The sequence below is a fragment of the Nyctibius grandis genome, chromosome 24 (genome assembly GCF_013368605.1).
Source record: "Nyctibius grandis isolate bNycGra1 chromosome 24, bNycGra1.pri, whole genome shotgun sequence".
Classification (NCBI taxonomy): domain Eukaryota; kingdom Metazoa; phylum Chordata; class Aves; order Nyctibiiformes; family Nyctibiidae; genus Nyctibius; species Nyctibius grandis.
The window spans coordinates 1,757,361-1,771,418 of record NC_090681.1 but is presented as its reverse complement, the minus strand read 5'-3'; the positions used below and the strand labels follow the sequence as shown (position 1 = coordinate 1,771,418).

The following is a 14,058-nucleotide window of genomic DNA, read 5'->3' as shown; positions in this document are numbered from 1 at the left end:
AGGGGACAGAGACAACCTCCTCGCCTGATAAAACCAGTAAGTGTCATTTCAGATTCAGACTCACGTAAAGAGAAGCAACTCATCATGCTGAGCAACTGCTGTCAGGAACATGGACAGATGCCTTGGCACAGGACAGCTCATTTATAGCAGCATGAAACCCTGTCAGGATAACAGTTCAACTGATTCAATCAGTAAATTAAGAAGCATGGAGCCTACCTAATAAACTGCATCCCCCCGATCAGCGCTCAGAGTGCAGCTGGGAGCACCTCCACCGAGCTGCACGCACAGTGATGGGGCCTGACGCCACTGTGAAGGCCCCCAGGGCAGCTCTTCCCACGTGCAGGCTCCCTGCAGGAGGAACAGCCCTGCTGAGGACAGGAGAGCTGCCCCACAGCTGCTGGATCACCACCACAACCTCACCTCACACCCTCTAGCCTCATCACTGCAACCTTCATACTGAACCAGGCTGACTGCAAAAGCACCCCAAAGCCCCGAACAATTTGTTAGAAACCAAGAGAACACCCGGAGCAGCTCACAGCTGGAAAGACTTTCTTCTGGCCCTACAGCTGCCAGACAGAACTCACTGACAAAGTGACACCAAAGGGAAAACAGGTTCTGGTTTGTCCCAGGTGGATGTCAGATTTCCTTGGATAGAGACACCAAGGGAAACTTCGCAGCTCAACTGACAAGTGGAATAATGGAAGATGCACAGCTTGAGACAACCCTCAAGGAAGGGCAGAAGGGCCTGGGGAAGCAGCCCTCTCATGAAGTCACAGAAAGGGAAATGGAAAATTTTCATACAGGTTACACCAAAAAAAAATGCCTGGGGAGTTCATGGGGGACAATTATAACCCAATTTGTTGTCATTAAGAAGGTGCTTAAGTGCACTGCGGCCCAGCACAGCACTTAAGCACGTATCTACTTAAGCAAACATTTAAATCTCAGTGCTTTGATGAACCAGGGCTGCAATGCAGAACAGGGCTTTGAGGGAAAGTGCCCTGCTTAAAATTAAGAAGGGAATGGTCTTACATGGCTGCAGCTGTGAAACGAGGTTGTTAACAAAAGCTACAAATCCCACACGTACATAAAGATCACGGTGATCCTGCCTCCGTTTAATTTGCTTCCCGTACTGCCAGGGAAAGGCTGGATCCCAACGGCTCAGGAGAACGGGCTGCAGATGAGGAGCATTTCACCCCTGATTTGCTGCTCTGAACCCAACTCAGACCGAGGGCAAGCGGAAGGTGTTAACGGGCCCTGAAGGACACACATCTGTTGCACAAATGCAGAAACCATCTCAGCCCTGAAGTGGGCTCAGCAGGTGACCAGCCCGTTTCTTGGCAGGCTTTGAGCTGCCCAGAGCCAGGCTGCCACCGGCCGCTTCGCAGGGGTCAGAGTTGATGGGGTTTGGTAGGTTAAGGTTAGCTACCAGCTCCCTTTCCCAGCCTGTCTGGCAGAGATAATTAGTGTCTCTCTGCCATTATATCAGGAAAATCATATCAGAGTGCTTCATAAAAGCATCAGTCAAAAAAACCAAAACAAAACAAAAAACAACCCCACATGGCAAAACAGCTTGGAAATAAAAATTAACAGAATCCCTACGCTTCTTCCAAAATCCACTAAAAGCAACTGCATCTACAAGCAGATAAACAAGTCCAATGTTAGCTAGAAAAAGAAAACCTGTTTACAGCAGGAAGGAGAAACATTTTGTGAGTTAACATAAACTGTTCCATCAGCACTGCAGAAGTTAGAGGAATTAAGAATATGAAGAGCACACAAAGGATCAGGCTTCATCAGAAGAATGAGAGCCTATGCTACAGTTCAAAAGTCTAAAAAACTCCCTTATGAAAAAGCATCAAGTCCTTTAAAAGAAAATTTTCTGGAATTTCCGATTGAAGAGTTATTGGACAATAAAGGATCATTCTGATCATCTTCACCATCCACCTCCTTAGCACAGACTATAAAACAATTCCTGGTTCCTACAGATCTCTAGACAGGAGCATCCAATCTCAATTTATGAATGTTTCACGAGGGAGAACCCATCCCTGCCTTCAGTAGGCTGCTCCGAGGTATAACCACACTCTCTGTTAAAAAGCTATTATTTTTAAAAAGGCAAACTAATGCTTTTATCACTGCCAATTTAAGAGAGACACTTTTCTCCAAATTACTCTTCCTAGGGAAGGCTCCACAGGTTGCTGTGAATAGTGGGCAGGAAAAGAAGAAAAGAGAAAGAAAGAAACAAAGAAAATAATGACCAATTGGCGATTTAATTTAGAGCTAAATGAAAACCTTGTCAAGCGATATGAAATTACACGGTTCTGCTCAGTACATTGCTGGGAAACATCTATTGCACTTTGCATTTCCAGCTAATCCTGAACGCTTGTACCAGACAGTGCACACAGAAGGTGAGCCATGGCTCAGAACTAACATTCGCAATCCCTACAAAGGGGAGCAAGGGTTATTCAGCAGCTGTAACAGGCCAATAGGGGATTAACAACAAAAAAAAAGGCAGAAATTACCACTAAGGAAAAGGGAGATTTTATACTGCTATTAAGGAAAATCAGCTATTTAAAAGACTGGAAAAATACACAAAATCATAATGTCTCCGACAAGGATGCTGTGTTAGTGCCGTACAGCTGCGTGGGATGCCGGGGGATCCTGGGCTGTGCTGGCCTCCCAACGGAGCCAACTCAGCTCTCAACAACACAAAGGATCATGTCGGTGCTTGGTTTGGTCTGAGAGAGTCCGTGCACCATCTGCACCAAGACAGCGCGGATCCCCAGAGCCCGCGGGCACGGCACTGCTTCCCCCCCGCGCTCCTGCACATCCCAGCAGCCATGAGCAAACCCGGGAGGAGAAACAGGCTGGGGCTGAGGTTTCCAAGTGAACAAGGGAAGAAAGCATAACATCTGCTCCAAAGCCAGAGAAGAAAACACACAATTTAACATAATTTCAATTGGAAATGCTTTGGGAAATGCCTTCTGCTCTGTTTAGAGGAATATTATGCATGACTACTGCTCCAAGCAGGTCCATAATGCAAAGAGTTTACAGTAGCACAACAAAAAAAAGTCACGGGGAACAAGTGGAGATCCTAAAGCAAGACCAGAGCAACACCAAGACCCCTGTAACGACTTATCAGATCAATGGGTGTAAAGGGTCCAGAGGAGTCCAGAAGTTCTCTGAAACAGCACAACTCAAACAACGGCGCCTCCATTTAAACACACACACGTGCACATATTGATCCCCAGCCTCTGCAGAGTTGCAGTCAAGCAACGCCAAACAAATACCCCTTAGTTCAGAGCAGAAACCTCCACCCCCAGCTTGGCTCGACGCATTGCAATCAGAATGTATGGACTGGTTTATCTCACTACGGTTTATTTACCTTTAGAACACGACGGGTCCAGAAAACTTGAAGTTTGCACGTCTGAGATCAAGGAACTAAACTTGTATCAGAAAATAAGTTGTTTTCAGAAATGACCCTCCTAGAGCAACTGGCAGAGGACAGTAAAACAAGGCAAAAGCTTTGCCTTTGTTCATGAGATAGTTACAAAGGACGTATATTGCCATGACAGTTCCTGCCATAACCTATCACGTGGAACGGTGGCACTGCTTGGCACAAGGCAACCATCCAGCTAAAGGTGCAGGACTGAAAACTCAGGAGTTGTAGGTCAGATGCCCACAGGAGCAGGGCTGCAGGCAGGAGGAGGCAAGAGGAGCTGCTGAGAAGGAACAGCAAAGAGCCTTGTTAAGACCTACTGAACTGCTGCAGAAGCCCTCCGAGAACACTATCCCCTGCAGAGGGGATGTTGGCTCTTCCTTTCCTTAGCAAGGAAACATAAACCTTGTGAAACCAATTTTGGTCATAGAAAATGTTTTGTAGCAGGGCCTTCCACTGCAATAGTTCACATAAAACTCAGATAATGACTTTTTCCCTCCTATACTTGAGTATGTTTAAACAGCAATTCCAACCAGGTATTTGAAAGTTACAGCACCACTGGAACGCCCTGCTCCCCAGCTAGGTCTATCCAGATTTTCATCATCATTCTCACTGCAGTAACTGAACAACTCACCAGCTTCCTGTTATAGCTGTAATTATGGGTTGGTTCCCCATTCATAAGCTTAATCATCTCCTCAGCCACAGGTAACTGTAGACTTCAGGTTGAATATTATATCCCTTATGAGTTCCCTCCATCAGAGCACAAACTTCATTTAAGTAGCACAATGGTTTTCCTTAGGTAACATTTATCCGCCTGACATCTCTTAAGCCCATTTTCTGTCCTTCAAGAACTCAAGAAAACTGAACATAGCTCTGTACGAAAGCAATGGCTCAGGGTATCCTGGGTTATGAGGACTCTGACAGATATCACAGTTCTGTAACTTTGAAAATGCAAGTGTCGGAGTGAACAACAGTAACTATGAAGCTGATACGAGCACTACAATGTGCTGCGGAATAGGAAGAGAGGTCTTCAGTCACCCACACTGCACAGAAGCAGCCACCAAGCTCGGAGCACAGGCAGATGGATGACGGTGCTACCCCATCCAGCTACAGCACTACAGGTTCCCAGGCTCAGGGCAGTTGTTTCAGGTACCTCCGATCAGCAGAGATAATCTGAACGTACCCAGCAAGGCCAGGGATACCTTGCTTAGGAAGGGGTTTGCAGAAGACTTACACTAAGAAGTCTTGCAAAGTTTCTCAAGTGCCCTACGTGCTCACCCTGGACGGTTAAAGGATGCAATGACAACAAAGAGGATGAAGATGGAAGGTCTGTTATCATGAAGGCACAGACAGTCACCCGTTGCAATAAGCAGATGCATTACTTAAATGGTTTGTGTTGCTTTGTCATCGAAGCCCCAGGAAATGAGTTCTCCACAATAAATTCTGTCTGCTCATAAATCATCTGCTCAGGACAGCAGGATGCACCATAGCGAGCTGTTTAATCTCCTTCTGTATTTGTCATGCATTTGTGGCCAGAATCAGAAGCACTGAATTGTTTGCATATTCCAACAGGCAGCACATAAATCAGGTTACCTTATTTTCCCACCTCACGCCCAACACATTTAATGGTCTCCCAGCATTTACAGAGAGTTGTTACTAATCCCACTACAGATTTCATGCCAGGTTACACATTTTATCATGTAACCTTTTCTGATTCATGCACACTAACATGATGCTGTCTAGAATAAACGCAGGGGAGTAAAGGTGCAGAGAGGGCTAGGAAATACTTTTTCCACTGCCTACATGTTGCCTTGTTGATTCATAAATATCCAAAGCTGGAGGGCTACAGAGAACAGAATAAAACAGAATTATTCTAACTAAAAGATTCATATCCATGCTATGCTTTGCATGGACTGCTGACTGGGGCTTGATTTTATGCCCCTGTTCAGTATCTATCTACAAAAAAAATAATCCTACTTTACTGGAAAGTCTCCTATCTGTATTACTATGACCCAATCCTCTCATACTGGGCACAACTATGGGTTTAGTCTCACTGCAAACTGTCAGCAAGAACCTCAACCAAACCATCAGCTCTTCAAATCCATCCAAACTTCTGGGAAACAAACAAAAAAAACCCTTCTGATGCTAAGCACAGAAACGGTCTGACACCTTCCACTTCAAAAATAACCAGGGAAACTCCATTTGCCTCATCACCATGTTTAGCTGATTTGCTTAGAAGGAAAACCGAGTAGGAAGGGAGTCTCGGCACCCGGAAAAGGCAAAACTCAGAGTAATTGCTTCCTTTCCCCAGACAGACATTCTCAAATGCTCACAGCTTAAATTAGTGTTCGAAAAGAAAGACACTTACTTGAAACCAGTTTCCCCCCACTCTCCCATAAATTGCCAGTGTAGGGATGCTAAAGCCCCGCTTCTCCTGTTGATTCTTCTAAAAATCAACATTTTTTTTCTCTCTACCCATTTTCCCCACACTTTCATCTACCATCTGCTGCTCAGCTGAATTTTCCTTTCCTATTTTTTTGTTAGGTTCAGTCCCATTCCTCTACACCACAGTATCTGTTCAAAGGCACAGACTTTAACATATCTAAATAAGTGGAGATGAGTCAAAAACAAGAGTTTGCTTGTCACCACTTGGGGAAAATACAGATGCTTTTGTGAGTTTTGGTAATGTTCAAATACAACATTGTTTCTGAGTGAAGGTTCAGTCAATACAATAAAGCAGATTGTCCAGTGCATCTTCAAAGGACAGTGAGGCCACTAAAACCCGATGGGGACTGTGCATGTAACTTCCATTTACATTAGAAAATTTTATCCTTAGTCACTACTGAGAGCCTAATATCCTACTTCTGCTGAGAACTCATGCAACAAATTAAAAATTGGGGTCCAGCAGCAGGGAGCTTGAATATTGTTAGATAATGAAGGAAAATCAAGTGGTCAAAAATAGAATAAAGTTTTAAATTATTATTTTTTGTGTCCATGCCTCCTGTCTTGGACAGCAAAGCCCTACTTTCTCTCCAGAAGGGACCAGAACGCCGGGAGGGCAGAGGGGTAGAGCAGACGGTCCCAGCGCAAGCCCAGCTCTCCACCTGGACGCTGCTCCCCGCTGCACAGCCCCTTCTCTGCTGAGAGAAGGGCCAAACCAAACCCTCCCCACAGCTTCAGGGAAGCGAAGCTGCAGCTTGGTGCCATCTCTGCCACCGTGAGAACTTGCCCTATCCCAGGTACCAAGCAGAGCGCACAAACACACTGTTTATGTGACCACCTCACCACACAACGAGGTATCTGAGAGCCATCTCCTCACTGACTTACAAACACAAACTGGTTTCTGAGCAGACCACTGGCTACTCTTTTGGCAGGTAATTGTTTTCTGTCCCTTCAACTCAAAGGCAGGCTGGCACTCAAACTTCAAACTGTCCCCGTGGCGAAAGGTGGATCCTTCTCTCCTGCCGTAGGCTGGGATCCCGGGATCGCCGCAGCTCCCTTGGTCAATCTCTGAAACAAAGAAAACAGAAGTTGCGTGGGGAAAAGGCTCTGATGCCGTGCCACCTGCCAGCGCCCGGCGAAGGCATCGCGACCCCGAGGGAGCACCGCTCCCCCCCGCACCGCCTCACACGGGGTGGGAGCAGCAGTGGCGCAGGACCGAGATCCATCTTTAACACACAATTTTTACCGCTGTCACCGAAAGGCCCCAACAACCTCTCCCAGCTGCTTCCTCCTCCTTAAACGAATCACAACTGAATGAAAAATAGTGATCCTGAAGGAGATCCTAATGTGCATCTGCTTCAAGGACTTCTCTGAAGCAGACAGACCGTGTGTCACCAAAGGGGACGCGGTTGGGGTGGGTTTGCTGACCGCGACGCCTGCTCTCTCCCTCCCTCCCCTCGTTTCCATTTCTCATGTGGTCCTGAAGCCGAGAGCTGACACCTTATTGCACAGAAACAGTGTTAATCTCTTGCTGCGCGTGTATCTTGACTTCAGGTAAATCACGGACACAGTTTTCCGTTACCTCCTGCTCTGTACAATTCCATTTCAAAAGGGCCCCATCTGTATCACTATTGCTTCAGAACTCCCTTTACAGCCTCCTTCGTGCTCCCACATTATTCATCCGCTTCACATTCATCTCGTCTTCCCCATTCTCTCGTTTTCATCCCCATCATCTGTGATCAGCCTCGCTGTCTTTTCTCCCCATTTTCAATTTCTTACACCAAATTGGAAACTTCTTTTATGACATTTTCTTTACAGAGGAGAATCGCATAACCCGAGCTTTGCTTTACTCCATCTAATATTCCAATTTGGTTTGAGTAACAACAAGCACCTCATTATTATGCTGACTTCAGGCAACTCAGATACAGGTGCATTTTGAATAGAAATCACAACAAGGTCCCTGGCTTCTGCTATTGCTGTACGCATCTTGAACTATAAAGTCACTGCCAGGTAATGAAGCATCCCAAAAATAATTTAACATACATTAATATTAAAGTTTCCATTAAGTAAGTTTCTTTTTTCTGCCTGTCAGTGAAAACAGTTTGCCAAGATTTACATATCTTCCTGCAGAATTTGAAAATCCAAATTTTTTAATAATTTAAGATTTGTACTTGCATATAAGGTACAAAAAATAAAACAGTTTTGATATTAAAGCAGCACTGAACTGTATGTTACTCTCCAAAAAAAAGCAGAAGACACATAACGCAGATCATGAGAAGAAAATTCAGCTTTAAAACTCAAGTAATAGTAACAAGATCCAATGGTAGCACGCATCTTTTAAACATGTATCACTGTGTCCTGACAGAGACACGGGAAACTGATAACGCTTTCTGCTACAAGGCAACAGCCTTTAAAAATTAATTTTTCTTTTTCCTTTCCTTCCCACACCTTGAAGTCGTGCAATACAGTATTAGCAAACAGCCTCGATGGCGAGCTGTCCTGCAGGGCGCCTTTCACCCAGCGTCTCCGGTTCCTGCCGTCACCGACGCCTGCGAGGTTGGGTGCCCTGGGGAAGGAAATGTTGAGTGTCCTGGTGCCACGCTCTGGCTGCTGATATTTGGTCAGGATGAGAGGGATGCCAACATACGCCACCCCAGCCACCTCTTCATGCACAAAGTGTTAAGGGCCAGGGCGAGCAGTGCAGTCATCTCCCAGCCCACTTGGCACCCGCACTGCCCACGCCACGGGGAGCAGAAGCACCAGATCTTCTCAGGCTCCTCCACGTTCAGGGGCTCTTCCATCAAGAAGCAACAAAGCTCTTCAACACACAGACACGCAACATATTCCTGCCCACCCCAGACTCCAGAGAGGGAGCCCTGTCCTCCTAAAGCCCACGGGAGTTTTGCCCTTCAGTTCAGCAAGGCTGAGATTTCATCACCGACCTCAAGAGCTTCCTTCCCCCTGCATGTCCCTGTGGCCCTGGGGGGACGGTGGCCACGGGAACCCCGCCAAGGGGCTGCAGACAGACACTAAAGCAGCTCCAGCCTCTGCAGAAGCCAAAGGGAGCTACAAATATTCAGCATATCCATTGCCTTTGTAAAATGAGGACGTGCTCAGGGCTAGCAGACACTCAGAAAAAAAAAATGCAGCCAAGCAAAGGAAAATAAGTCTCTTTTGACCCTCTGCTGAGAAAGAATAAAGGTAACACAGATGCTCTCGAGGCACTGATTGAACAGTCTCCTCCCTCACTTGTGAGCTTGTGTAGTCCTTTTCTGCCACACTGCATGAACCCAGCTGGAACATCTCTCCAGACAGTGAAACCACAGGTTTATGAATAGGAGAGAAGCGAAGAATTAGAGCCCACATTTTCCACCATGCACGTGATCCCCTTGTTAGCAGCAGGCAAACAAAGCTAGTGCCTTTTTTTTTTTATTTAGAGAGGTCAGAAAATGGAACTTCTGTCCTGAGAAAATCCCCTGCTTCCTACATTTCTTTTCATACATGGTAAAATTCATGAAATATTTAGCAGGGCAGAAATTCCAAAAAAATGAGTGATTCAGAAACATCAAAACATGGTACTTCAATAAGATTGAAACATTTCTCCTGATGAATGTTTAAGTAAAATCACTTCCACATTAGAATAATAAAAGTCAAAACTAAACAAGAACATCTAAATCAAGTGTTTTGACATTATTTAAATGAAACAAGTTGAAATGAATCTTTCAAAACTTCTCCATCAAATATTATATCATGCAGTAAGGTTTTGACAAAACAGCATTTTCTAACAGAAAATCTTTCACCAGAAATTTTTCCCCAGCTATTTATGCTGTTTGTCTTCTGGTGGTGGGTGGGGAAACTGGGTCCCTTTGCTCGGCGCAGAGGAGGCAGCCCACACTTCCAGCGTGACTAACGGGAGCAAGAGCCTCAGCCTGCGTGGGAGGGGGCTGGTTTGGGGAGCACCAACACGCAGGCTCTGCTCCTTTACAGCTGCACAGAGACACTGCAGACACCCCAAATTTAGGCTACACTTTTCCTGGGGTTCTGTTGGAATTTCTGCTCCTCCCTGACTCAGCTCTGGAGGAAAATGGGGTTTTGGAGCTACAGGGAAGCCCTGCAATAGCAAAACTCATTTCTGGAAAAAATATCCACAAGATGTGGGATTTGTGAGCACTTGAGAGGCCATAGCTGAGGAAATCACACAGATGTCACCTCTAGTCAGAAAATAACCTCACAAAAGCTATTTTGCACATATATAAACATCGCTAATAGTGCTCGGTATGTATCTGAAGGAACCAGGACGAGGGTGTTTCTATTGCCTTGTTCTTTTTGTTGATTCTAACGATGAGGAAAAAAGGACCTAAAGAGAAAACAAGACAAGGAAGAGTGGATATAACCTAGAGGAAAGCCCCTTCTTACTGCACATCTTTGCCATGTCCCCTCCATCTGCAAATGCAGAAACTGAATCTAGCAGGCTCATTAAAACCCTGTGGCATAACATCAGATCACTCCTGCTAAGGTTTATATGGGACTTAAATACAAGTACCGTGACCCTGAGAGCAGTTCAGGTCAACACATCATAAGCTAAAAGCCTTCACGTCTGTTGGCTCAGCAGTATTTCAGCGCTAGCGTTTTATGACACGAGTCAATACATTTAATGGAAAAGCAGAGTAGGAAAGATATAAACACTGAGTTTTCTGACAGACTTTCACCATCAACAACATTGGGGGGTTAGGTAATGTAAAACCTAAAAAATAAATAAATAGACATAATCAATGCAAACTACCTGCATGTTATCTGGGCTCGTCAGTGAAACCTGAGCACATTTCACCAGACAAAATCAGACAGTGCTCCACCAGGGGCACTTCAAAAGCTAACTCTGAACAACCACGGCAGCAGAACTCCTTTCAGATAGGTGTTATTTTCTCCCCAGGTCTCCTAGGACCAGGCAGCTTAAGGCTTTGTTCTCCATTTGACATATATGCATGTGTATGAACACCTTTACACGCAGCTTGCATGCAGGCATCTATACAAAGTTCTGTATTTACATATAACATGTATGTAAAAACAGACATGGAAACCCAGCGAGCTCATCTGACCAAACACCTTGGGCAGCACCGACTTGATTCAAACCAGAGAGGTCAGTAGAGGAAATCTTCAGGCTCCAGCTCCGCAGAGCTCCTAAGCCTCTTAGCACCATGGGGCTAAATTCCAGCTCTACAGCTAAGCTGTCCAGAGCCAAACGCTTAGTCAGCATTTCAACAGCAACAAATATTGTTTAATCATCCCCTGGTAGCTCAGAACATAAACCTTAGTCAGCTCTGCCCAAGCTAACCCAATTCCAACAGAAATCCAAACTAGATTAGTGTGTGTGTCTGTAAATCTAGTTTTAATTTTAAATTATTACTTTATATTAAAAGTACCTAAATATAAATGTAAGACTAAATTAAAAACTGGCTTCGTTTTTTTTTTCATGTTTTAATATTTCTGTCTCTTACCACATTAATTTTATACTATTGATTTACTTCTATGTATTGCTTGTAATAACCTCAAGCTCATCAGTAACAGGAACGTTTATCCCCACACATCCCCTGTGAGTGAGACCAAGCATCTTCAGTCCACCCATGGGGAACATAACTGCAGAACGATGGCGGATGAGATTATGGGAGCCTGAATCCTCTTCAATGAACCCTACATTTCCCAAGAACTTTTGAAAATGTTATCTGGAGGAATTATTTATTCCCAGCTGTTACAAGGGGTTGACCCAGGAACCCTCAAAGAACCATCTTGATGGCTGTGGAAGGCATCAGCTCTAAGGTAAAGGGATTCTCAGAACAAGTCTTCCTTCTTTCCTTTAATCTCAGATGAAGATAAGGCCCAGGACCGCAGGAGGCTGTAAGCCCTCTCACAAGTCAAGCACTAAATTGCAGTATCAATCAGCTCGCTACAGTTGTGAGAAAGAAAAGACTTTTCCAGCAAAGTGGAGCTTAATACAAATTTCTTCTGACAAGCACTGGAAGTCCAAAAACATTGTTCGCTATTATGAGAGACTGTCTGTTTAAAAGGATAAAAGTGGCTGCAGTTGAGACATTGGAGATTTAGTGGTAATCTTCATGAACATTAATGAGCCAGATCCTCAGCTGGTAGAGACTGACACAGCTTAATTGAAAATCAATGCTGTCACCCTGATTTACACCCGCTGGGCATTTGTTCCAAACACAGCCAGTCTTGCAGTGCAGATTTGGAAAAACCTGAATCCAGACCCCTTGTGTTCTGCATGCTCTTCCTGGTGCAAACACACTTTCTTTTTACTCACAAGTGAAGCAAAAGGACCTGGTTGGCTCTCCCTCAGGAACCCTAGTGTAAAAATTTGATGGCATATTGCCCCCCTCAGCATGTTCCTCCCAACAGGCCCTTCAATCTGTGCATCAGTAAATCTCCTGGGCACAACTGTTTCAGCACTAGCAACAGGCTTTACGACTGCAACACTCTGCCCTTCTACTACACAGATTTTTGGTCTTGACTTTATACAGCTCTATTAGCTGTAATTTTCCTCTCGCAATTAGGAAGAAGCGTGGCCATAAAACCGATGCTGAAACGTGTTAGTAAGTTGCATATAATTTCATAACATATTTGGCAAGCACTGATTGCCTTTTACTTAAATGTCTCTTGCTTTGTAACTCAAAGCATTTGCAAAAACCAGAAGAGTTTTATGGACCTGGCTGATGGGAGGTTAGCTTCACCTCGGGATAGCGCCAGCATGGACCTTAGGCACGGAGTGTGCTTGTGTTCATGCACAAATCCATTTTGCAAGGTAAGCTGCTGCACAGAAAGTGCAAAGTTGCCCAGAAAAAAGAGAAGAGATCTGAACGACAGGCAGAGAGCAGCCTCTGCTTCTAATGCACGAAAAGGATGGACTCTCCCCAGGGAAGGGTCCCTCCTTTCAGGCTCATCAGGGGACAGCAGAGCCAGAACACTCCCTGTTTTTTCTTCTCTAGGTGGTTATGGACACAGAGGAGTGTAGCACAACAGGCAGCAGCTGTGCAGGTAAAGCTGAAGAGGAGGGAAGGGAAAAGCACATTTGACACTGGAAGCTCCATACACCAGGACTCCAAAGCATGAATGATAACAGTGATCCCCAAACCGACTGGTGAGGTCACAGGGAGCAAGAGCAGCTCAGCCTTGCTATAGCTCAAGCTACCAGTAACATCAAAGCAGGTCAGAGGAAGAGAAAGTCAAGCTCCTTATAGACCCAAAGTTCACCGAAGATGAACAACCCAGTAAGGAAGTCCCTATATCATGTGCTCTGCAGCTTTATGTGCTATGCTATAGGGTGAACACTGAGACTGAAAGAATATATCCCCATTGCTCTTTGGATGAGATGAACAAACCAAGCAGGATCTCAAAGCCGAGCTGGAGGGTGCTCTCACCCATAGCAAGAGTACCATTAAGATGCTCCCTAGACTATTGGGCTGGATTTGCCTTTTTCCTTCTTTCAATTCCATTATCTCTTATCTATGTCTCTCTAATGACTTTTCTGCTGACCTGGTCCTGCGATCCTGTAAATACTCCAGCATCACAACCCAGTCCCTCTTCAAGGCCATGCTCAGCCTGCCTGGACATGCTGGCATTCAGGCCACCTAGGTTTCCTGGTAGGTCAGGTCCCTTCAGGCTCCTGACTGCTGTTGCTTTAGCACCAATCAGCAGCACTGCTCTGGGCAGGCCCTGGCCTGAACACGATATGACACTTGCCTGAAACATGGTAAGTCCCAGGGAAACGCTTTTAAAAATGAATGAACACTAATGCACACTTAGGGCCTTGAAAGAAACAGATTTGAATCTTACTGCGATGTCAGTGGAAGCTGCGTTCACATCCTAATGCATTTCGTGAGTTTCTTTTGAAAAAAACAAAGATTAACTTTTATTTCATTTGTAATACTCCAGACTAGTGAAAGTTTAAAGCAGTTGATACCACTGATCTACTGGAACCACTGATGACTTGATCTCATTTTCTCTGGCAGACACGGCCTGTTGCCATCAGCTGAAACGCACCAACTCCTTTCCACCAAAGCAGATGACACAGCAATGAAGCATCACCCACCCAGTCTGCTTTCATGGAAAAGAAATCACGAAAGCTGTTCTTACTGGAGCAAAGCTTCAGTTTAAGAAAAAAAATCCGCAGAGCT

At 45.1% G+C, this 14,058-nt stretch overlaps 1 protein-coding gene across 1 annotated transcript in view; it reads right to left on the bottom strand.

The window, feature by feature from the left end:
* CSMD2 (CUB and Sushi multiple domains 2) overlaps positions 1-14,058 on the bottom strand; it is a 254,428-nt gene that overhangs the window by 106,589 nt on the left and 133,781 nt on the right. The window contains 1 exon segment of the mRNA XM_068417612.1: positions 6,761-6,943. Coding sequence (XP_068273713.1) covers positions 6,761-6,943 — 183 coding nt within the window.